The sequence below is a fragment of the Castor canadensis genome, chromosome 4, assembly GCF_047511655.1.
Source record: "Castor canadensis chromosome 4, mCasCan1.hap1v2, whole genome shotgun sequence".
NCBI classification, from domain to species: domain Eukaryota; kingdom Metazoa; phylum Chordata; class Mammalia; order Rodentia; family Castoridae; genus Castor; species Castor canadensis.
In genome coordinates, this window is record NC_133389.1 from 18,682,082 (window position 1) to 18,706,563 (window position 24,482).

At 42.6% G+C, this 24,482-nt stretch overlaps 1 protein-coding gene across 27 annotated transcripts in view; it reads right to left on the reverse strand.

The window, feature by feature from the left end:
- The window catches only part of Znf532 (zinc finger protein 532), a 111,250-nt gene that overhangs the window by 53,293 nt on the left and 33,475 nt on the right, over positions 1 to 24,482 (reverse strand). For 26 of the 27 annotated variants that reach the window (XM_074069725.1, XM_074069715.1, XM_074069721.1 and 23 more), the window contains one exon: positions 5,679 to 8,038. In XM_074069725.1, the coding sequence (XP_073925826.1) occupies positions 5,679 to 8,021 (2,343 nt within the window). In that variant the 5' untranslated portion in view covers positions 8,022 to 8,038. Of the gene's footprint in view, positions 1 to 5,678; positions 8,039 to 10,233; positions 10,326 to 24,482 lie in introns of those variants that run through there. The other variant, XM_074069726.1, reaches the window with a different exon arrangement.

Consider the following 24,482-nt stretch of genomic DNA (forward strand, 5'->3'; position numbering starts at 1 on the left):
GCTGGCAATACACAAACGCCAACAGGCTGAGACAAAAATCCCAACAAAAGCCTGTTCTCTGTTGCCAAAGGAGCAACAGAAAGGAGCAAGAAACAGACAGAGCAGGCAATTACTGCTCTGCTCCAGTCAAACCCCACAGGAAACACTGGATCCCACCAACCCTTGCCAGACTCCCACCATCCTGAGATGTAATGAGGTGTTTCAACACCCTCGCCCAGATGGAGTGCAAAAGGCAGGAAAGAGGAACAGGATAATGAGGGCTCCACTAGCCAGGCAGGTATAAAGAAAGCCCCAAAAGAAATCTCTAGGCCATGTGATTTCAGGGGAGAATTCTACCAAACACTTAAAGAAACACTAATTATATACACTTGTCCAAAACATAGTGGAAGAAGGGGACACTTCTCAATTCATTGTATGAAGCTAGTATTAAACTATCCAAAGCCAGAAAAATACAGGAAAAAAAGCTACATGAATACAGATACAAAATTACTTCACAAAGTATTATGCAGCCTGACCAAGCGGATTCATTCCAGGGATACACAGCTGTGGCAAGATTTTAAAAACCAAAGCGGGTGGCGAGCGGGGGTTGGTGGTCCAAACAACATATACATACATAAGTAAATGTAAAAATGATAAAATAAAAAAGAATTTAAAAAATAAATAAAAACCTATACAACTTATTCCCTAAAAACTTTGAAACCGATAAATAAGCTTAATAGTCACAGAATAAGTACACAAAATTTAATTGTAGTTCTACATATTAATATAAAATCAATATACAGAAATACACCAAAAACACAACAGCATTCACAACTGCTTAAAAAAAGAAGTCCGGGCCAGGCTGTGGCTCAGTGGAAAAGGGCTGCCTGCTGCGCAAGACGCCCCATCTGATCCCCAGTGTTGCAATCCATCAATAACAAAGAAACGGAAATGTAACAAAACATAAACAGGACTTATACGATGAAAGCTGCAAAGTGATCAGTTTGTGTTCATGGACTAAAAAGATCAACTTAGCAAAGATGTCAATTCTCCCCCAACTTGTTATGTAAGCTCAACACAATTCCTGTCAAAATCCAACCAGATTTTTTGTATACGTAGAAAAGATTGTTCTAAAACTTATAAATAGGCATAACTAGAATAGCTAAAATGGTTATGAGAAAGAATAAAGTCTATTAGTTTTGAAGATTCTGTATAGTTATGCTACTCAAGATTGGATATTGGTAAAGGGACAGACACACAGATCAATGGAACGGAATACAGAAGCCAGTAACAGCCCCACACAAACATGCCCAACAGACATTGGACAAAGGTGCACAAGCAATTCACTGCAGGAGACTCTTCAACAAAGGGCAGCGGAGGAAGTAGACATGCATCAGCCAAAAAAACAAACTCAACCCAAGTCTCAAATCTTATTCAAAAATTAACTCAACATGGATCACAGACTTAAATGTAATACACAAAAATAAAAACCTTCTAGGAAAAAAAAAAAACAGAAAGAGAAAAATCTTCAGACTCTCGGACTAGCAAAGAATTCTAGACACCAAAAGCCTAGGCATAAAGGAGAGAATTAACAAAGTCTCCTCAAAGTTAAAAACTTATTAAGAGGCTGAAAAGACAAGTTACAAACTGGGAGAAAAAGACTTGAAACCACATATCCAACAAAGGACTGGTATCTAGACTTTATCAAGAATTCATAAACTTCAGTAGTTAAAAAAAAACTAAACAATGTAATGAGAAAACCAGCAAAAGATATTTCTCCAAAAGGATATACAGACAGCAAATAAACCTATAAAAAGATCAATATCACTGGCCCACAGGAAAACAAATTAAAACCACAATGAAGTAACACTACACACCTATCAGACTAAAATTAAAAATTCTAGCACCATCAAATGCTGGCGAGACTGCTGAGAAAATGGATGGCTCAAACAGTGTTCACGAGAACTGTCATGCTAGAAAACAGCATCTTAAGAATCTAAACATGCAACTATCATACAAACCAGCAATTATGCTCTTGGGTACCTGTCCCAGAGAAATGAAAACCTACATTCACCCAAAACCCCTACATAAAGTTCGTGGGTGCTTTATTCACAATAGCCCCAAACAGTAAATGATGCCAAAGTCCTTCAACAAGGGTGGCTTAGAGAAACTGTGGTACGACCACATGCTGGAGTACCACTCAGGAACAAAAAGTAACAAGCATGGCAAAAGGGTCCCCAACTCGCCATGGTTTGACTCAGAATTTTTCAATGTGCAAAAGTGATACATATTCAGTAGACCCACACTTAGAATGCTGAATCTTGACCGTTCCCAGGCCAGTAATACTGTTTGCTATTCTCTCACAAAGCTGGTGGAGCAGCCAGTGAGCCACAGCTCACTGTGAGCCAGGTAATCCCAAGGAGAAACAATGGGCATGCAGCGTTTTGTGTTGCTAAACTAGGATGTCTGAGGGGGGTTAGGCGTATCCAAGGCATTCTCAGTTTCCATGGTATTTTCAATGGGTTTATTGGGAACACAGCCCCATCACGGGTCGAGGAGCATCTATATTCAATCTGGATGAAGCACCAGAGAATCACGCTGAATGAAAAAAGCCAATCTCAACTACTTAAGTACTATATAGTTTCATTCATATAACATTCCCAAAATGACAAAATTATAGAAATGCAAACAGGGGTTGAGGTGGGTGGGGTGGCAGCAGGATTCTTCCAATGGGAGTGAAATCGTTGTTAACTTGTTTGCATTGATGTCAACACCCTGACTGTGATACTACTCTGTGAGTTGTTACCATTGGGGGAAAGGGGGAATGGTACACAGGACCTCTCTGTTATTTCCTACACGAACCTACAATTATCTGAAAATAAAAAGGAAAGAATGAAGAAAGATCCCTGCTGCCAATGAAGTGGTACTCTCTTCCCCAGGCCCAGTTAACTTGAGGTGAAAGGCAACACTTCTGAAAGGTGTTGGGGCTGCTGCTCCTGCCAGGGCCACAGGCCACCTCCTCATACCTTCAGAACCTCATGCTGGCAGCAAGGGCAGCTCAGGAAGCTACTGAGAATGATTCTCTAGGAGAAGTTTGCAGACCAGGACCCATACCCCAGAAGGTCTCAGAGGAGCCAAACACTGCAGACACAAGAGTCCAATTGCAGAGGGAAGTTGGTGGGGAAGGGTCCTGCTTGAGAAAGGGCAGGCTGGGTGGGGTGTGAGGCTATTACAAGCCTGGGGTAGTTCTATTTCTCAGTTCACCAATGAGTTACCAAGAACACGGAGGTCAAGGGGAAAAGTCAAAGTTTTAAATCCATGGAACACAGCAAACAACAGAGAACAGAAGGGACTCAAAAGTCTCTGATACTAGAAGTCAACAGTTCAACTTCTAAATTTTGTAAGAAACCGTAACGCTCTAAAATGCCAGTCTCACAAAAGGAACTGTTTCCATAGGTGGATTTTTTTCCCTCAAACTCTTTATAATCAGGCAATGGTTATGTAACTGGCAAACTGAAGAGACAGAGTGGCGACCATGTTCTATTTTCTTTCTTCAGCCCCAGCTCCCACCACCACCCATGATTACTCAATGCCACACCTGGTGACAGCAAGTGAAGGCCACCTGAGTTTCCACTACAATAGGAGGTGCAACACCATGCAGGCCAGAGCCTGGGTCCAGGTGAGAACCATCAGGCTGAGTCTGCAGAAAGTAGGAAATGGTGCAGGCGGTCTGGACCACAACTGCAATGACAGACAGGGAAATAAGTGTCCGGAGGAAGCATAACATGGAACATTTCTATGTCGCCAGCCCTGTGGGGATTGGCTGCATAGTCAGCTGACGCCCCCTGCATATAAACCATCTTGGAGAAGCTGGGTGGATGTCTGGTAGGCATAACTGGAGAAAGGAAAGAGAATAGGAGTACAGGTTTTCTTAATGTACACCTGGCCTTAGAGTTAAAAGTATATCCTGCATAAGTCATTACTTAGGATTCCAGAAGACACAGGTGACACACACATTTTATTTGTCCCAGCAAAATATACAAGTGATGGCAAAGCAACCATATACAACAAGAGATATTCATTGCCCTCCCTCAGGGAGAGAAACCTCCCCATTTAACCCTACCTTGGCCGAAAAGGTTAACACAGAACCAAAGCTGGGGGAATACAGGAAAAAGGGAAATTCCAACCTCTCCAACTATGCGTTTTTGTGTTGCTGGAGAAGACAGACATATCTGAGGGTAGTTCCAAACGGAAAACACTACAAAGGCAATGTGCAAACACTCCTGGCCCAGGCGAGAGTCCACTGCCCACACTACCTATCAGCAAGCACAGCAACAGGGTGTGGGACAAACACAACTGAATAAATGGCTTTTCCTTTTTTCCCTTTTACTGCATTCTTTTAGGATGAAAAATAAAAATACTACCCTTTTGATGAAATGGTAACAAGGTTAGGGGGTATTCAGATGGACAGACCCCAAGTACTGTCACTAGGACACATGCCAAGAACACACAACAATGGCTGCTGTCCTGAGCTAACTGCTGTCTTCTTCCTGGAACATCTGCTGTCAGAGCCAATGATACAATAAACACTGAAACCTGCAAGAATATGGCCAAAACTCTTCCATCACTTCCACTACCACTAAACTTAAAATCCAGAGAGGAAAAAAAAAACAAACAAACCCTGAGGTATTCTTTATCTTTTGTTCCCCAAACTCAAAATCCTACAAATAACTTAAATCAGTAGTTGCTTTTGAGGACTAATCACCTAGACAGTACCAGACCTGACCACAGCACAGACTACCTAATTAAAACACTGTGGGGGGTGGGGGGAGATCATTTTAACACTGGATCTTCATAAAGAGAAGTCTGAGAGGCAATGTATGTGAGCCCCCACTAGTGCCCCTTCCTCTCTCAACTACACGTTTTCTGATTCAAACAACATTTCATATGGTCTCTTTAGCTGGAAATTCTTTCATTTAGCACGTCTAGTTACTTCCAAATAATAGGTATACTTGTCAAACATGTTATCTATTAGCCCAAAGTTGCCTCATGGAGAGAAGTAAATGACAGAGATAAAAGACTGATTCCCATTGTGAAATGTATTTCACCAACACATCACCTGCACTTCACTATGAAAAGCTGCAAACACAGCTTTGTATATAATATGTTTGCCATTTGTAGCTTTAAATTCAGTGTACTTAAGAACATTACTGAATAGCTTCTGAATCATCATCTTAAGCAGACACACCATAAAACTGGGCACCCATAAGATGTGTTTATAAAAAGTCATTTCATACAACAATAATTTTTAAAATTCCAAAGCCAGCACTAATAACCCAAGAACTGTAACATTGTAACTGACTTGAACACTTAATACAATGAGATGACACTCTGATTTTATAACTAAGTCACACACTTCCAACATATATTCCAATGACTGAACATTACCTAAAGCTGAAGAACTATAACCCAACCAAATGTGTATACATTTTATATGTGACTAAAAGAATTATCTTTATGTTTCAACATTACTTCTCTTCTATGAAAGCAATCCTTTCTTTTCTCCCATGCTTGCTTACTTAAATACATGCACATACCCTCCACGTAACTATACTGCCACCCCAAAATCAAGGCATCTTATCCAGCACTCATGGCTACAGACTCATCACCGAAACACCGAAATTTAAATGATACTCTACTTGTCCACTCGTATCTGCAGCCTGCTGGAAATGTGTAGCCAGCGATGTCTCATCCTGGAAGACTTCGTTACACTCCAAACATTTAAGACTGTGTCTACAGAGTTTGGAGGGGTCTTCATCTAGGGGCATAGCTGGGGTGATGGGTGTGCTTGAAGGAGCGGATATGACCGTCCCAGTTATGCCAGATTGGATCTTTGTTACAGTGTGTGTGCTGGCTCCCACAGAGCTCTGCAGAGTGGAAGATGAACTGGAAGTATTGCTAGTCGGAGAAACTATCATTTGATCTGCTGGGACTGGCTTTAGAATTAAGTGGGAGCATTGCATTACCACTCCTTTTTCCTTATGCCCACGAGCATGGGAAAGGAGGCTGCATTTGTTGTAAAAAACGAGGTTCTTTGTACAATGGTTGCACGTTACTTCGATGCGCACACTACGCCTGTCGTAGTGCTGGGTCAGGCTCTTTTCCAGCGCAAAGGAGTCCCCACACTCCAAACACTTGTACCCACGCGTCGGTAACGTGATCCCTGCATTGGCGGGAGGACTGAGGTTTGGGATGTAAACTGGGACTGGATTGACACTGCTCAGCACCTTGTTGAAAGCTTCCACCACGGAACTCTGCAAGGACGACACCACCTGGACTCGAGACACCTTTTTGGGTGGTTGTGAGGCCGCTGCATTGATTATTGCCTGCTTTATTTGTTGCTGAGGTTTGGTTAGCACTTGGCGGAGTTCAGAAGTGGCCTGGGCACCCTGAGGCAGAAGGTTAAGGTTGGCAAGGTGCACAGTCTTTGGCACGAGTTTGGCATTGGCCAGGCTGGATGCCGGCACTACAACAGTTTGCTGCTGGATGGCGTTGGCGGCTTTAATTATGGCGCTGCTTGCACTCTGAACAGAGGCAGCAGATATGACTGTGGCTTTCACCGTCGTGTTGTTAGCGAGCTTCAAATTGATGACCTGGGACCCTGCTGTCTTGACAGCAGACACAGGGAGGAAAGCAGTGGCCACAGGCTTGATGGTGACCTGTTTGGGAGTCAGTTCTGCAGGGGAAACTGCATTAGTAACCATGGCTGACTGGAGAGGTGCCCTGGGAGGAGAGGAGAGGACAGCAGCAGATGCTGGAGATGACAGAAGGGATGTCACAGAGGCCATCACAGACGCTGCCTGCTCAGAAGGCTTCTTCCCAGAGTCAAGATCCACTTCCGGCAGTACTCTTGTCACGGTTCTCTTGATCTCCCCAGAAGATGTCTTGATGGTCTTGATTCGGACTTTCGGGATTGCTGGTGTGGATCCCGCAGGAGAGGATGGGGATCCTTTGCTGCTGTTCTCACTCGAGACACTCCTGGGACTATCTGGTGGCTTTAAGGAGGCTTTTTTGGGACCATCGATGAGGCTCTGGGCCTCAGGAGACTTGTCAGCAGCCCTCGGACTGTCGTTTGCTTCCTTTGGTAAGGGAGAGGCTTCTCTGGAATTGGCCACGGGCTCTTTGCAGGAATCTGAAGCTGCCTTTTTAGCACTCAGGGCTGCAATGGCAGCTATGCAGGAGGAGAGCTTGGAGGACGACTTTGACTTGGATGGTGTGACCCCAGCAAGGCTGGTGTCATTCTTCTCAGAGCTCAGCTTCCCATCAAGGACCCTGTTTTCAAGCACCTTTTCAGAGTTCTCCTTCAACTTATCCTCTGCTTTTCTGACTTTAAAAGGTTCATAAACACTCAGATTTATGGAATTTGTTTCTGTTTCTCTCTTCACTTTGTTTTTATCTACACTGCCTGATGTAGAGATTCCAGTTTTGCTTGAGTTTTCCCCTCCAAGTGCCTTTAGTTTATCATAGTCCTGCTGGGAAACCGACCCTGTTAACACATTTGATCTGAAACTTGAGCGGACGTCCTCCTTATCAGGGGGGTCGTCCACCTCTATCTTCTCATCATCATCAAACTCTTCAGCACTAGAGATGGGGCTGAACTGGCTGAATGCTGAGTCTTTTAGCGTCACCTCTGAGGTAGGCGCATCTCCTTTCAAGGACTTTGCTCCATCTTTACTGTAGCTGTCCAGAGAGGACGCCGTGAGAAACCCATTATGCAAGCCATTGCCTGTGGGATTGTGGCCATCTTTTTCCACACCCTCAGAGGAATCGATGTTCCGGACGTTCTTCACAATCACACTGACGCCGACGTCTGAGGATGATGGGGTATGAGAGTCGTCATCCCCGTGAGCATTCTGCTTGATGTGGCTCTCGTGGTCATCGTGTCCAGACTCAATAGCTGCTTTGGGGTCGACCATATCTGGGATGTCAAATGCTGCCAAGAGGTCATCAAAGTCTGGGGTCTTCATATCCCCCATGGTCATGAATTTGATCAGATGTTCTGTGAAAGGAACAGAAAAGAATTCCATGAGCAATTAACATTTGTAATGATGAGGTGATTCTTACTGGAGAGTTTACACAAGCATAGTGACGATAACCAAGAAAGTAGGTAGTACAGCCACAGAAACCGGAGTCAAACTGACATCCAGAGAGTATGTGCAGAACCGTACGATTAGACCGTCAGAAGTAACCTCTCCAAATGCTGTACACCGTCACCAGCATGGTTCCTATCTAACACTGAACTTGATCCAAGCCATGTAACCCTAAAAAAGCAGCTTTTAGTGTAGCAATTAGAAAAGCTGTCTTTTATCATAAAAGGCTACTTCTCCAAATTTTTTTTTTTTTTTTGGCAGTAATGGGGTTTAAACTCAGGGACTTGTACTTGCTAGGCAAGCATTTTACCACTTGAGCTAGGCCCCAGCCCTTTTTCACTTTTTTATTATTTTTCATACAGGGTCTCATTATAGTCTGGGGCAGCCTTGGACCATGATCCACCTAACTTATGCCTCCCAGGTACCTGGAATTATAGGCATGCCTCACCATGTCCAACTTCCAGACATATTTTGATCTTGACAGCATTTAATTCCATTAACAAAATTATCACTACTATAGTCCCAATCCTATTTGAGACACATTAGAAAAAATAGATTACAATAAAGAAATTAAAGATTTCAATATTTGTCCACAAATCAAAGAACCAGGCATCTAAACCTACCACAGGATATCCCTACTAAGTTCTCTTGGGATATACTTTTTTAAATCCCTAAGGAGATGATTCCATCCATTTTTATTTAAACTTAATTTTTCCTTTTATGTTAAAAAAAGAATCACTCCAAAAGTGAAGAATGAATTTTAGTTTAGGAAAGTGAAGAGTCCCAGCCATTACCAAAGATGAAGGGCATGTAAATACATGCAGTGCCTGGGGTCTTTAAAGGTGGCCACACCACACATTCAGAGGATAAGTCACAGTGGAGGTGAGACCATCCTCCTCCCGGGTCCCCACATGCTCTATCTCAGGGTTCTGTTATTTTCTGGCATGTCCTCCAGTAAGTGTGTATTTGTCTTGTGTTACCTACTAGCCTGTACACTGCATGAGGACAATAAATGCCAAACAATTAACAGGCTACAAGTCAGAGGCCAGAGCTGAATTTGTAACAGAAGAACAGGCCTGGGCCCAGCTCTGTCACTCATTAGTGCTGAAGTAATGGAACCTCTTTGGACTTGGTCTTTCCTTCTGCAGTGGAGGCAAGCAGGCAGGAAGCAAAGGAAAGAGGGAAGAAAAGAGAATGAAAAATAGGAAAGGGAGGGAAGGGGAACGGAGCAAAGAGAGAAGACTCAAGCGAGCAACAATCCAAGTGGGAAGGGAAAAAGACTGCAGTTTGATTTAGGTGACTTCCACAAGGAGAGTCAGCCTAGCTAATTGGTAGGCTGTATGTTCCTGAACTCTTCTGATTGATAAGTTATATGTTCCTGGACTCTTTGCTCTTCAGTATTTGCTATGTCTCCTTTACATCTGCTTTAATGGTCCCTGAGAAGTTGTCTTCCACATTTTACTGAGGCATATAAATCTGTAAAGGATCACATATTCCTGATGAAAGTAGAATTTCTACAGGGAGACTATACAACCCCATTGAACCAATTCAGTCATAATACATACATACATGGAAATGTCACAAAGAGACACCCCGTAGAGCTACCTTAAACAAACAAAACTTTTAACTAAAACAGAACAGGAAGGTAAAACAGGTCCTGTCTGGGGTGGGGAGGCCAGGTACCAACAGGAGGGTAATTGTGTAGATATAAGGAAATGGTGTAGAAGGGTGAATATCGTGGAAGTATTATGTACATGTGTATGAAAATGGAAAAATGAGACCTGTTGAAATGACTCTAGGAATGGGGGAGGGAGGATAAAGGAGAATGATGGAGAGTGTGAATTCAACTATGATATATTGTAAGAACTTTTGTGAATGCAACAATAAAAAAAAATCAAAAAAAAAAGAAAGAAAAGAACATACATACATCCCCATGAAAACTCATATAAAATGCACCAATGACTGGTAAGACCCTCAGCATATTAACTCACTCTGGGGACGCATCCAAACAATTTTAAGACTTCTGCTGGGAAAATTTACTGTTGAGGATGAAATAAGCACTCCAGTTCAGTAAGAGCTGAAATATAAATCAGCTTCCACTCACATGTGTTTCAGTTATATGCAGAGCTGGAGAAGTCTCATGTACTTTTCTCCCAGTGGTTTGCTTAGCTTGGAGAAAAACCATGGTCAGTGTTCTCTGCCTGAGGGACCAGACAGGTCCCTCCACTATTCAAATTACCTCCAACATAAAAGACACACAAAAATAAAAACAAACATTTCTAAAGTGATACTAGTGTGAAAATATCCATTAAAAAAAAAATCATACCCAGGAGGAAAGTTTGTGATGTTGATTGTCTTTTCAAAATGAAATTAAACATTTAACTGTAAAATGGAGGCAATGAAAAATGCATCTGTCAAATACCATACCCACGTTAAGAACCCACCTACTTAAACTCTAGAGCTCGGTAAACTAGCTCCCAATATCAGGAGGCTAAGGCAAGACAATCAAGAGTTTGAGGACAGCCTGGGCTACAAAGCAAGACCCTATCTCAAAAAAAACCGAAAACAATCAAACTGAATGTCACCACTTTTATAAGCGTAACATTGCTGTTGTGAATTGCATATCCAAAATAAAGCTGTATTAGCAAAAAAGCATCCCTTGGGTCTATCTTCGCCAACGAGGTGGTTCTAGGTCATAGATCATCATTTTTGGAAAACTCAAGATGCAGAATCATGAACCACTTCCTTCTCCCATACTGAAGTTGAAAGGGCCTGAAAGATGGATCCTCAGTGCCACCACTTACCCAAAGCTGAGACCCAGGCCCCATTAGTCCACAGTGGTACCTGGGCTCTGCCCAAGTCCCTCTATCCAGGTTCTGTGACACTTGTCCTCTATTATTTGGCAAGCAAAAGACTTCATACAGTTTCACACTGTTCATCCCAGATTACAGTCAGTTCAAGAACAAAAAGATGGCAAGAGAGAATTCAAATACTTACTGGGCAGTAGGCCCAGGACATACAACCACAAGAAATGATAAAAGGTTGCCACGTGAAACAAAACCTGAGTGACTGGCAGCTCAGATCAGCAGTGCAGCTGGCAGGCATTCTTATGAATACTTGCAAGATTAAAAGACAACTCATTACCTTCTTCTCCTGCTCTACCTATAGGGATATTCCTGATGCACACACATGCCCACAGCAGCAGGACTCTGTCATTTAGTCAGGGTGAGTGTGCTGTCCCCCTACAACTCATATCCTTTTCTATCTGCCCAGCTCACACAGCAAGAAGGTCTGGGAAGCCCCACAGAGGAAACTTCCAGGACTCTCTTTCTACACAGGACTGGGCCTTGTCCTGGTCCCCATTCCTCCACTCCACCTAAGGATTACTCTCTTCTCTTGGGGGAGAAGGTGAGCCCAGGGTGAACAGTGGGACATTCTGTAGGTACAAAAGTGAATTATCAGTGATTTAAAAAGTATGGGCCAGGTCAGGTACAGTGATGAATACCTGTAATTCCAGCACTCAGGAGGGTAAAGTAAGAGGATCCAGAGTTGGATGCCATCCTGGGCTATATGGCAAGATCCTGTCTCAAAAAGAGCCAAAGAAAACCTTGAAGGAAGTCCGACTATAAGCTGAAAAGGCACAGTGAACATTTTTCAAAGCCCAAGCACAATGGAAGGCACATGATAGCATCTGAAACCTGAGATCGCCATGGCAGGTGGACTGACCTCTCTTGGTTGTATAATGTATGTAATAAATACCACTCTCTCTAACCTCACACTTCTTTTTTGGTTTGCAGAAATATTTCTCATACCCATAATCACACTGTCCGATTACCCTTTCCCTTCCCACATTCTGGAAGGCAAGGGCAAATGTTCCAGTTGAAGGAAAAAAAAAAAAAGTTTCACTCCATCTCATTTCTTAGTTATACTGAATACAAAGAGAACATTATATCTGAAAATTTTCTATCCCAATTCCTAAGTGTTCCTGTCTTTAAAATATTCATTTGTTAAAATCATTGCAAAGAGGGGGGCCGGGAGCTCACTCCTACAATCCTAGCTACTCAGGAGGCAGAGATCTGGAGGATCTTGGTTCAGAGCCAGCCTGAGCAAATAGCTTATAAGATCCTATCTTGAAAAAACCATCACAACAAAGGGCTGGTGGAGTAGCTCAAGGTGTAGGCCCTGAGTTCAAACTCTGGTAATACAAAAAAATGTAAAGGTAAACTCAGTCTTCTTGTAAAAGATAATATAGAGCAATCTCATTTTTGCTTCCCTTGTCCTTGACAGTTTGATTTTCAAACAGAATTAGAGTTACTTACAATAATGTCAATGTCTTCATTTCATTTGTACCCTATAAAATATATATCTTCCTTCAAGGGCACCAATGGTCACTAATTTAAATTGAACCCTGTATAAATAGCTGCAATTTACTAATAGGATTTGTGCTTAATATATAATGTTGTTTCACCCAAAGACACTGGAAAATGAAAGGCCTGTTTACAAAAGAGGCAATCAGAAGAACCAAAGTCTGTCACATGTTCACTTCATTCCCTCCTATGACACAAATAAAACACTCCCTTTCCTACCAAAACCTTTTTAAATTATAGAAAGATAATTCATCTTTGTTGGTAGAAGACAAAAGTTATCAAGTCATGCCAGGTGCCAGCGGCTCATGCCTATAATCCTAGCTACTTGGGAGGCTGAAATCAGGAGGATCGTGGTTAGAAGCCAGCCCAGGCAAATAGTTCATAAGACCCCACCTCCAAAATAACCAGAGCAAAAAGGACTGGAGGCGTGGCTCAAGCAATAGAGCACCTGCTTTGTAAGCGTGAAGCCCGGAGTTCAAACTCCAGTCCTACCAAAAGCAAAGCTGGGGGAAGAGGGGGGGAGTCCTCAGGATAACTTATCTACTGAGCCCTAACTACAATAATATCCCAAGCAAAAAAACACAGGCCTAACTCCAGTCACAGTTCTGTTCCAAAATAAACATGCAAAGGTTAATCTAGCCAATGAAAAACATCAGATTTCCCCCACTTAAATGAAGAAACTTAACATTCCCCTTAATAAAAACCAATGAACTCTAAATCACAACTGTCCTCTTTAAAGAAAAGCAAATTGTCCTACTGATCACCTTGACAGTGTTCTTAAAACTTCCCATAAAACAGCTGTGATCATACAAGGTCTGGTTTCTCTTTTGGGACTTCCTCTCACTATCTGCTAGCACTATCTGGTCATTGTGTCTGCTTAAATGGAAATAATTCAACAGTTTAATGGACTGAATGCATGTTTTTACCCTTCTTATCTTCCCTTCAACTATAAAGTGTCTTTATAACATATGTTTATATTACACAATGCTTCAAATTTAACTTGTTCCTCAAGGACAATCAATCGCACACACCCAGTCTTCGTGCATCTTTAAGGGAACACACAGGGATGGGCTTCCCTCAGTTGCCTGTGTTCACATCCTTGTTTCTCCCACCACACCACCATGAAAGCCTCCCCTTTCCTCCACATTAGAGTTCTTCAAACAATGAATGAAATTTCCTCTCCTCTCTTTCTCTAGCTAACCTTTTGCTTCTATTCCACTTCCACCCGAATAGCTTACCAGGAAAAAATATTTTCTCACTCTAACGCCAAGTCCATTAGTTATCAAGTCTGTCTCCTGCTTCCTCACTCTTCCTAAACCAGCAGTGGCTGCATTAAAAAATAAATAAATAAACAGATAAAACCAAAAACACCCTAATTAGCTGCAACTCTGGAGCTACGGTGAAAGATCCTTGGCTCACTGCTTCTCTATAGGAAGGGACAGGGGAAGGAAAGACCCCAAACTGGCAGATACCCAGGCTTCAAAAACACACACACATTTTCTCATTTCTCATTAGCCACCACAATAGTCAGAGTACCTTACAGGTCTGCAGGTTACTTTCCAGCTATAGGAAAGAAAGCTGACACAGAAGGAAATGGCAGTCCCTCTTAATCCTGTCACCCTGTAGCCCTGGTGGGGGTTGATGGCACTTCCTGTTGTGAACAGAACTTCACTTTCTGAACAGCCCACTCCAGGGAACACTGCAAACTCACATGCGGGCAACGGAACAGAATACAGGTGTTCACTCTATATGCTCATTAACAAGAAATCAGCAAACACAGTTGCTGTTACCAGAACAGATATTTACTGGCTTCATTAATCCTGATGGTATCAATTATGGATCTACATATCGATATTTGGCCAAGACTGTGTTTTCTCCTTCAGTTAACAATATTAATAATATTCATGATTTGAAATATAACAGATGTGAACACACAAACTGCTTCTGGAAAAGAAGCAGGAGTCAACTCCTAATGCCATCAATCAGGGTGGACCTTGGGGAATGCAGACGAAAGCCCAGTCCCGGTCCTTCCCTGCAGTTATCTACACTTTTCCCTTGAGGCTGTGGCCTGGCCCTGCCATGTCCACATGGGAACAGCTAGTGACCCAGTCCTCTACCTGGGCAAGGGTCCCTGCAAACCCCAGCCCTCCCCACAGTAGACTAGGCCTACTTGCTCTTAGGCCCTTTGCAAGGAGCCCGCTCCCCTCCTCCAAGCAGGCCTGGGCCAAAAGAAAGCTGTGCAAGAGGGAGCTGCTGAGCCAGTCCAGCAGCCAAGCGAAGTTCCAAGGAAAGACAGGCCTCACATGGCCTGTGTGCACAAATCCCTGTCTTTACCCTCCGCGGGGCCTCACTGTCATTCAGCACCAAAATCCCTTCTGGTCTTCCTAATTAACTCCATCCTGCCAGGGGATGGAGGCTGTTTCCAATCTTTCCCCCTTCCAGACTCCACCCCTTTGCTTTTTGCACTTAACTTAAAGATAACAGTCCCCAGGCAAGAACCCTGCCCAGGCGCTTCCTCCTTCAAATGTCATCTGTCCTTTCACTGTTGGCACCACCCAGGCGGGTACATCAAGTGAACTTGGTGTGTCATTCCCCCGCCCCTTCACCCCCAACTTCTTCCATTCTAGGTCACTCCTACCACCTCTGTCTGCTGGTGGATAGAGCCACAACCCCCCTTACAGAGGGTCACTGGGTACCTATGTTCCCTTGTCATGCTGCCTCCAGAGCTCTCGTTCCCAAATACTGAGACAAATCCCACAACTCCCAGGACCTTCCCTGCTCTTGGCAAATCACTCTCTGGAAACCACTATAAAACTTTGGGGAACATCTGGAAAATAACGGACCTAGTTTATATCACAAATGCAGTGGTGCACACATACTTCAAACACATCTATCAAAACAAGAATTTTAGGTGGGCGCTGGTGGCTCACGCCTGTAATCCTAGCTACTCAGGAGGCAGGGATCAGGGGGATCATGGTTCAAAGCCAGTCAGGTCAAATACTTTGTGAGACCCCATGCTGAAAAATCCCATCACAAAAAAGGCTGGAGAAAAGGCTGGTGAAGTGGCTCAAGGTGTAGGCCCTGAGTTCAAGCCCCAGTATGGCAAAAAAAAAAAAAAAAAAAAAAAAACCCTAAAGAATTAAAATCAACTAAGAATGAGAAGGGAGACCCAAAATGAAAGAACAAGTATAATGAGAAGCTAAATAATCGTATTGTGAGTTAATAACATGACCACAGTGAACTAACCTAAGTCACATGGAAAACATAATTTTGACTGTGCACTGTAAGATTACAGTGTACAGCATTTAGGCAAATACTAAATATAGTGTACAGTACTTAGCCTAAATATTATCTCCAGTTGCTTGCAGTCTAGTTGATAATATTGTGCCAATCAAATTTAATGTTGACAAATGTATTATAATTAACACAAGGCATTAACTTAAGGAAAGTTGACTAAATGTTATGTGGAAATTCTCTGTAGTACTTTTGCAACATTTTTTTTTTAAACTGGGGCTGAGGTTTGAACTCACAGCTTTGCACTTGCAAAGCAGGTGCTCTAGGGCTTGCACCACACCTCCAGTCCATTTTGCCATTTTTGTTATTTTGGAGGCTAGCCTCAAGCTACAACCCTCCTCATCTTAGCCTTTCAAGTAGCTACGATTATAGGTGTGAGCCACAAGACCTGGCTCTTTGCAAACTTTTATATAAGTAAAAATTACTTCAAAATAAAAAAGTTAAAAAGGAAAATCCAAAGCCAGGGCAGTACATGTGCTGAGGCAAGAGGATCATGAGTTCAAGAGAGAGACAGAGAGAGAGAGAAAGAGAGAAAGAGAGAGAGAGAGAGAGAGAGAGAGAGAGAGAGAGAGAGAGAAGAAAACCCAGGCTGTATGATCATTTGCAAACGAAATCCTTGCTATTAGCCAGTGGTTGATGTATTCTTTTACTCTGGTGGGGGGATGGGAAGTGGGTGGTAGTGAGGTTTTGAAACCAGGACCTCCACAATAACCCCAGCCCTCTGAAGTGGTCACTTAAGTTTTTTAACCCTTAACCTCCCTAACCATTTCTTTGTTAATCAGACTCTGTATCAGGGTGACAAAATACCTGACATAAACAACTTAAGAGAAGACTATTTTAGTTCACAGTTTCAGAGATTTTACTCCACAGTCCTTGGCTTTGTGGATTCTGGGCAAAACATTCTGGTGGCAGAGCATGTGGTGGGGCTACTTAGCTCATGGTGGACAGGAAGGGGAGAGAAGGAATGCCTACGCTAGGCTTTCTCCTATTTCCCCTTTTATTCCATGCAGGCCACCAGTCTACGGATGGTGCCACCCACATTTAGGGTGGGTCTCCCCCGCTTAGCTAATCACCCCCTAGCTGGAAACACCCTCACAGATACACCCAGAGGTGTGCTTTACTAATCTCCTGGGTAACTCTCAATCCAATTAAGTTGAAACCAAGATTAATCATCACAATACTCAGCCGCCCAGGTACAAAGGAGTATACTGTCACTGAATGCAGACCCAGCATCCCTAATCTGGAAATCCAAAATCTGCAATGGGTCCACATGGTTACAGTTTGGATCTTGAATGTTCCCCAAAGTCTTGTGTGTTGGAAGCATTCCTGGGAGGTAGTAGAAATTTCAGGAAGTAGGGTCTAGTTGGAGGAACTAGGCCATAGGAGGCATACCCTTGAAGGGGACATTGGCGCGCTCTCTCGCTCTCTGTTGAATGGTAACTATGTGGTGAATAGCTTTGCCCCACCACATGCTATTGCCATGATGCTCAGCCTCATCATAGGCTCAACCTGATAGGGCCAAGCATAGACAGAAACCATGAGCCAAAACAAATCTTTTTTCCTTATAAGTTGAGTTTCTCAGATATTTTTGTCATAGCAACAAAAAGCTAACACAGATGTCCAACCAGTAAAGCCCATGCAAATATTCCAGAATCTAAACCATTTAGATTCCAGAATCTAAATCTGGCCCGAAGCACTTCATGTAAGGGACACTCACCCTATAGCAGAGCTACTAAATGAAATACAGCAAGTGTCCTCACATTAAAAAACAGTACAAAGGCACTGGGGCAGTGGCTCAGTGGTCAAGCATTGCCTAGCATGTGTGTGATCCTGGGTTTGACCCCAGTGCCACCCCACCAAAAAAAAAAAAAAAAAAACAAAGAAAAGAAAGAAAACCACTCAACAGTAGTCCATTCCCATTCCCTGACCCCTTGCCCCGCTCTTGCTGCCTGTGGCCTTTTGTGCAGAAGTTCATTTTCCAGTCACCCTTACTCTCATGGACCTTGAGGCACTGCCAGCAATCTGCTTAGATTTTCCTGACTTACTGGGACCTTTCTCTTCTCTCTTCCAGTTTCCCTGCAGACTACTGGTCAGGGAGGTCGCTGTGATCTCGTGGGATCTCACACATTTCTGCACTCAGCCCTAGTTCTACCTTAAGAGCCATCCTGCCAACTGCCAGTCTGACATTCCACTGGATTTCCCAACAGGATGTCAAGCGTGCTCCCTTACAGCCTGTTCCTCCTTCAAGCCCTACCTATGTTTTACAGTGACATTTACCTTCTCTGGGAAAACATTAAAAAACCACTGGCAACCTTTGACAAACTATGAAGTACAATGTTACTTCGCTTTTCACAAAGGCAAGACTAAGACACACACAGCAAATGCTGAATTTTTCTAAGTTAAACAAATTTCTTTTACAGCTTCTACTATGCTAATGAATATTATAAATCTCAAAAAAAAGAAATGACAATAGTCCCCAATTTTAACCTCACCACAGGTCACCTTTCTTGATCCATGAACACAAATGCCAGTGATTATCCAAAAGGCTACAAAAATTTTTACTGATACCAATTATGCATTAGTTATTTTTAGTGCATCTTGTCTCCCAACTTTATAAATATTTATTAACTAATGTCAAAGACAACAAAATGATGCCTCTTAATATTTCAATTTCCATATTAGTATTACAAAGTTTAAACTTTTTCCCATACAGCTTGCTTAGTAGCTGCAAGAGAAATATTTGGTGGATGAATGAGAAATGAATGAATGGAGGAACATGAATTTCCTAGTTTTCCTGCAGCTCTATAAAACTTACCAGCTACACTCTTGTCACTTATTCATAAGTAAGAGCATACCAAGTGGACCCATACAGTACCAAGTGTCTATGGACAATCCCTGGTAAAAGGCACGAACATTTAATGCCCAGTTACCAACCCATAGTACCCCTTCTACCATAATTCCATTCTAGCACCAACGTCCCCTTTGTTTCTTGGCTTCCTGTCTGAAATTTGCTACAAAGATACAAAGAGGATGAAGGTATAGCTCAAGCAGTAAAGGGCCTGTTTTGCAATGGGCACTAAAAAAAAAAAAAGAAAAAACAGGATGTGAAGATGAGTTAGGCATGCTAATACACACCTGTAATCCAGTACTCAGGAGGCAGAAGCAAGAGGATGGTGAGTTTGAGGTCAGTGCAGGTGCACAGTACTCAGACAAGCCTGAGCTACATAGCGAGACCCTGCCTATAAATAAATACATGAACGAATCAGTGAATGAATGAATGAGTAAATAAAAACAAGGATGGCAGCATTCATAGGGACAGGAGGGGGACTACTGATCTTTAGAGGGAACCTTGTTATAATCAAACACACCACACTAAACAGTAAGCATAGAGTTGAAACAATGAGGAGCAATGGTCAGAGAATTTCAAGGACATTTCCTATCCTTCTTATCCCACAACCACAGAGTCAGGACCACTTAACCCACAATCCAGACCACACTTTGAAGAACAGTTTGTGACACTCTTATTGTTAATCTGCTCAGTCACAGAGTCCTGGTTTTGGGTGAGAGAAGGAAAGAAGCAAGGGGGCCTCATTATCAGGTGGGCAGGCTGAAGCTAGGAGCCTAGGGAGGTTTGGACCTCACAGGCTGGGGAGTGAGCCTCAGCAGGGACCAGACTCAGAGGCTGAGGTACCTGGGCAGAAACAGGGCAGCTGCTAAAGGCAAGCTCAGATTGGGGCTCAGCAGTAGCAGCAGCATCCTCACCTGAACCCCCAAACTCTATAGTCCCTAACCATGTACACAAACATGGCACTTCACAGGGCACAAAATGGTCCATAAGCAGCAGCATCCACCTTGTTGATCACATGTGAAAGGACCCTGATCCTCTGTCCCTGCAGAAGATGGGGCTCTCTCCTCTGTAAAGTGTGGGAATGAGGTCAGGAAGAGCGTCCTGAAAGCCACCCTTACCTCTGTCCTCAGGACGCTAGCAAGAGGTGTTCCCCAAAGGAGCCCCAAGGACCATACAGAAATACCAAACTCTGAGTAGTGTGTCTATATTAATTTTAAAAATTAACGAATACTCAATGTGTTATAGAGAGCAGTAAGAGAAAAAAAAATATACCTCTGTTTTGACAAGAAATAAAGATGAGTGTATTCTTTTCATTTTAGTTTCTTCACACTTAACAGTAGACAGTGGTTCTCAAAAAGGAAGTCCAAATACAGACAACAGATTATCCTAAAGACGTGAATTTTATATTATCCCAGTTGCCTACAATTTAATTAACCTCCTTCATCATCTCACAATCCTGGACATTCTCCATGACCTAAACTGTACCATAAACTGGAAAAGATGAACTCAAATCTCTAGTTCCTAGCACCACTTTATTTCACCTACCTATTCTGCCTTGATAAAACCAAACACTTAAATTTTAACTTTGTAAGTTTTTAAATACTTCCCTAAGACTCATGAATCAGTAATATTCCTGGAAATTGTAATAAATGACACAAATCACAGATCAAATATATCACCAACTCAAACTGAATCTTTAAAGGACTGGGGATGTGGCTCAGTGGTAAAGCATTTGCCTACCATGCACAGGCCCTAGGTTCAATCCTAGCATTGGGGAAAAAGAAAATTCCTATCAAATTGAATTCCTGTTGTATCAATACTGGAATTAAGACCAAATAAAACAGCAGCTAATTCCTCATCCAAGTAGTAACACTTTTGCACTAGTCTAGTCTTCTAAAAACCTAACAGCTACTAAAAACAAAGCTGGGCACTCTTACTGAAGGATTAGACAGGCAAAGGAAGAAAGTGAGGTAAGCTGAGGAGGACATAAACCCAGCCCAGTGCAGAAGCCTGATAATGACCAAAAGTGAGGAAGAGACCTTGCACCCATCTCTTCATTTTTTATTTTACTTTTGCAGTACTGGGATTTGAATTCAGGCTTTGTGCTTGCTAGGCAGGAGCTCGCCCACTCGAGCCACACCTCCAGACCACCAGATCCTCATTTCTAACATCCTCCATTCCTTAGAGAAACTAAGGAATTGATACTAGGACTGAGCAGGAAATGTACTAAATGAACCTGAAGTACCTTGTACTGTCAGAAAATAAGGAAGTAAGTGCTGGACCCCACTCTCCTCACCAAAAAATATTTAAAAAATACAGAGATGAGAGCAAGTCAAAGGATCACAAAAGCCAACAGAAAGCTGAAACAGAACTGGGCATGGTGGTGCACTCATGTAACTCCAGTTACTTGGGAGGTGGAGAGGATCAAAGTTCAAGCCCAGCCCAGGCAAAAAGTTATCAATACCCTACCTCAAAAACAAGCTAGACATGATGTTATACACTTGTGTCCTCAGCTGTTGGTGGGCAGAAACAGGATGATATGATTCGAAGCTGGCCTGGGCAAAAGCACAAGACCCTATCTGAAAAACAAACTAAAAGCTAAAGGACTGGGGCCATGGCTCAAGAGGTAGAGCACTTGCCTAGCAAGTGTGGGGCCCTCAGTTCAACCCCAATACTGGAGGAAAAAATAAGCTGGAATAATTCAACTAACAAAACAAATACAGCAATATTGGACCATAACCCAAAGTATGAAATAAAGACCTAGGAGTCTATACTAATATAAGCAAAGTAGAAAAGAGTAAGCAACTCTGTGCAGAAGAATTACAAGTAATTTATGAAAATACCCAACCCAGTACCTACCAACATGTTTGAGGCCCTGAATTCCATCCTCACCACCACCACTACCACACACACACACACACACACACACACACACACACACACACACACACACACACACACACACACACCTGAATAATGAAAGGAAATATCCCACCCCCTCTTATGGAAGTGCAGAACAACTCCCCAGTCTTTAACTGACTTTCTTTCAAAGAGCACAGTATAGAAAGGGGAGGAAAAAAAGAGTAATTCTACAGTAGAGAAACCTGTCAACAGTGCTTTACCAGGTAAACAAGGTCAACATCAACCATGACAACTCACACTGACAGGATGTCCCCTTGTTGTCATGAGAATGGCACATTACCTCTGATATTGTCCTCCCAGAAACATAGTGCCCAGCCTAAGTATCAGACAAATCCCAATAAGGCACATTCACAAAATCCCTGACCTGTCCTGCTCAAAGCTGTCAAGGTCATCAAACAAGGAAAGCCTGGGAAACTGTCCCAGCCAAGAGAAGTCTAAGAAGACACAATGACTACATGCAATGGGATATCCTGGATGGCACATGGGACAGAAAAAGGACACGAGGTAAAAACTGAGGAAATCTAAATAAAGCACAGACTTGAATTTTTTTTTAAAGCAAGATGGCAATAATGAACATCAAGAGAAACTGGGAGCCTGGAAACACATGGAGGAATTAGGACGAGCAAATTATGAACTGCAATCCTTCCACTTACAAAGAAAGTCACAAAGGGCCATGTAAACAAGAAATCATTCCTAAAATGTTTAAGCAGCAGCTCTGTTCATTCTATCCTCTTACCAATAAGCTCCCTCAAGGTCAGTCACTGACTAATCAAATGACTTAGCAATGTTCAGAGTTGATTAGATATAGAATTTTCAAGTCCATATTTTCCATGCTTCCCAAACACAAAATGAATGAGATCACCCTCAACTACCACCAGCCCAAATGCTAAATGATTTACTTTGTTTACCTCGTTGACCAATGGTAGGCAATGTGTCAATTGGATCACTGATAATCTGACATATAAAATTAACAACTTATAAAGAAAAGACACTCCCTCCCAAAGATCTGGAAAGACATGGGCTGTATCCATCTCTCATTGTCCCTCAGGTATATCCTAATCAAGCCAGCCTCTCCTTCCACAACAGCAATTTAACTGTATTTTACCATTCCAAAAATAACAGCCATAAACAGGAACTATTGTTCCCTTTAAATAATGTATATGCAGGATAATTTCCCAAACATCTATTAAATCAAATGTAAAAATCCATGTATATGACAAAGCCAGTGTAATTATATGAATGTTCCCCACACAGGAACAGAGAGGATATACATTTGTTTGTGGCAAAATAAGTGACAAAATCTATCATCTTAAGCATATACATTTAATTTTTCTGAAATGTATATAAAACAGTAAAAATAAAAATGCTACCTATTATTAGTACTAAGAGAAGACATTCAGAAGAATAAAAAATAAATTAGTTGAGCTATCCCAACATAGGCTGAAAATTTCTTTAAAATCTCTAACAGGCGATTTTATAAATGCACACATTCTCCCAGGTTTAGACTTCAGATTTACACTCACATATCATGTAACAGTTACTTCCCTTCAGAGAGGCTCAACTGCAATTTTCTTTTTTTCTTGAGATAACTAAAGTACCTGGGGGGATATTTACAATCATGTATCAAATATTCCACAATCATTTCAAATACCTTAAAAGGCTGGGGGTGCAGCTCAGTGGTAGAATGCTTACCTAGCATGTACAATGTACTGGGTTTTATTCACAGCACCACACACACCAAAAAGAGAACAGACCAAAACAAACAAAAAAAAGTCCTTAAATGAATTCACTCTCTTCCTCAAAATTGGCCTCTTCTTTTTGTACACTATCATTTTCTCAAACTAAGCATTGCACCTTCCTTTCTGCTCTGTCCCTAGGCTCTGGGCACCTCTGGGCACTTTCCTCGTAACACTGGGTTTGCACATGTCTTCTTTAGAACTTTTTTCCATCTTGCATTGTGAACCATCTCATCTCACACCTAGACAAATGCCCAGTCTCCTTTTCTCCATCCCCTTACAACAGACAGAGCCATCTTCCCACACCCCATTTTAATTTTTGAATTCCCTTCCAAACTAAGTCCAAATTCCCTGGCCTCCCACCCATGATCTTACATGAGATCTAACCACAGCCACCACCCATGGCAGGCCTGCCTGGCTTCCCAGCATTCCCACCCTTCCTTCTTGGTTCTTGCTTTTCTTGATTTTGAATGTGTGCACGCACGCGCACACACACAAGCGGGCACACACACACGCGCGCGCGCGCGCGCACACACACACACACACACACACACACCTCCATTAGCCACATATACAGAACTCATTCCTCAGCTTCTGAAGATCAACTCCACTTTGCTCACCTTCAAAATGGGAGCTAGTAACAATACCCATTGTCATAGGGTTATTGAAAATGCAGTGCACGCTCATGTTAAAATGTTATGTTCTTCCTCTGTTAGTTCTAGTAAGATGAAAAAGAATAAAAGGAAACCTACATTGCCGTTTTGAGAAGAGATAGTGAAGGAGTTCTGATGGGATGATGGCTGGGGGACGAGCAGGAGGAAGAGGACTCCCAGTTAGTGGGTAGCACTGGTTCCCTAGAATGTTTCATCTCACTTTAACCTTTCTCCTAATATGGACCTCTCTCCTGTCCTACTCCAAGTATCTCCCATTAGGAGGGCCACCTAGAATTCACAAGTGCAAAAGTATGAACCATTTTCTCTTAAAAGACAGCAAGATTTCATCAACCCTCAAAACACATTATCTCAGTGTCTCTCTCTGACTCTCTAATGACCCCTTCTCTTGTTTTGAGACTTGTGTCCTAGCAGTCAATGCCAGCCCAGGAATGGGTATGATCTCACTGCCCCCGCCTAACCTTTCCCAGCCTCCACCTGGACCCCTCATCCACACTGACACCCAGCTGCAGGGA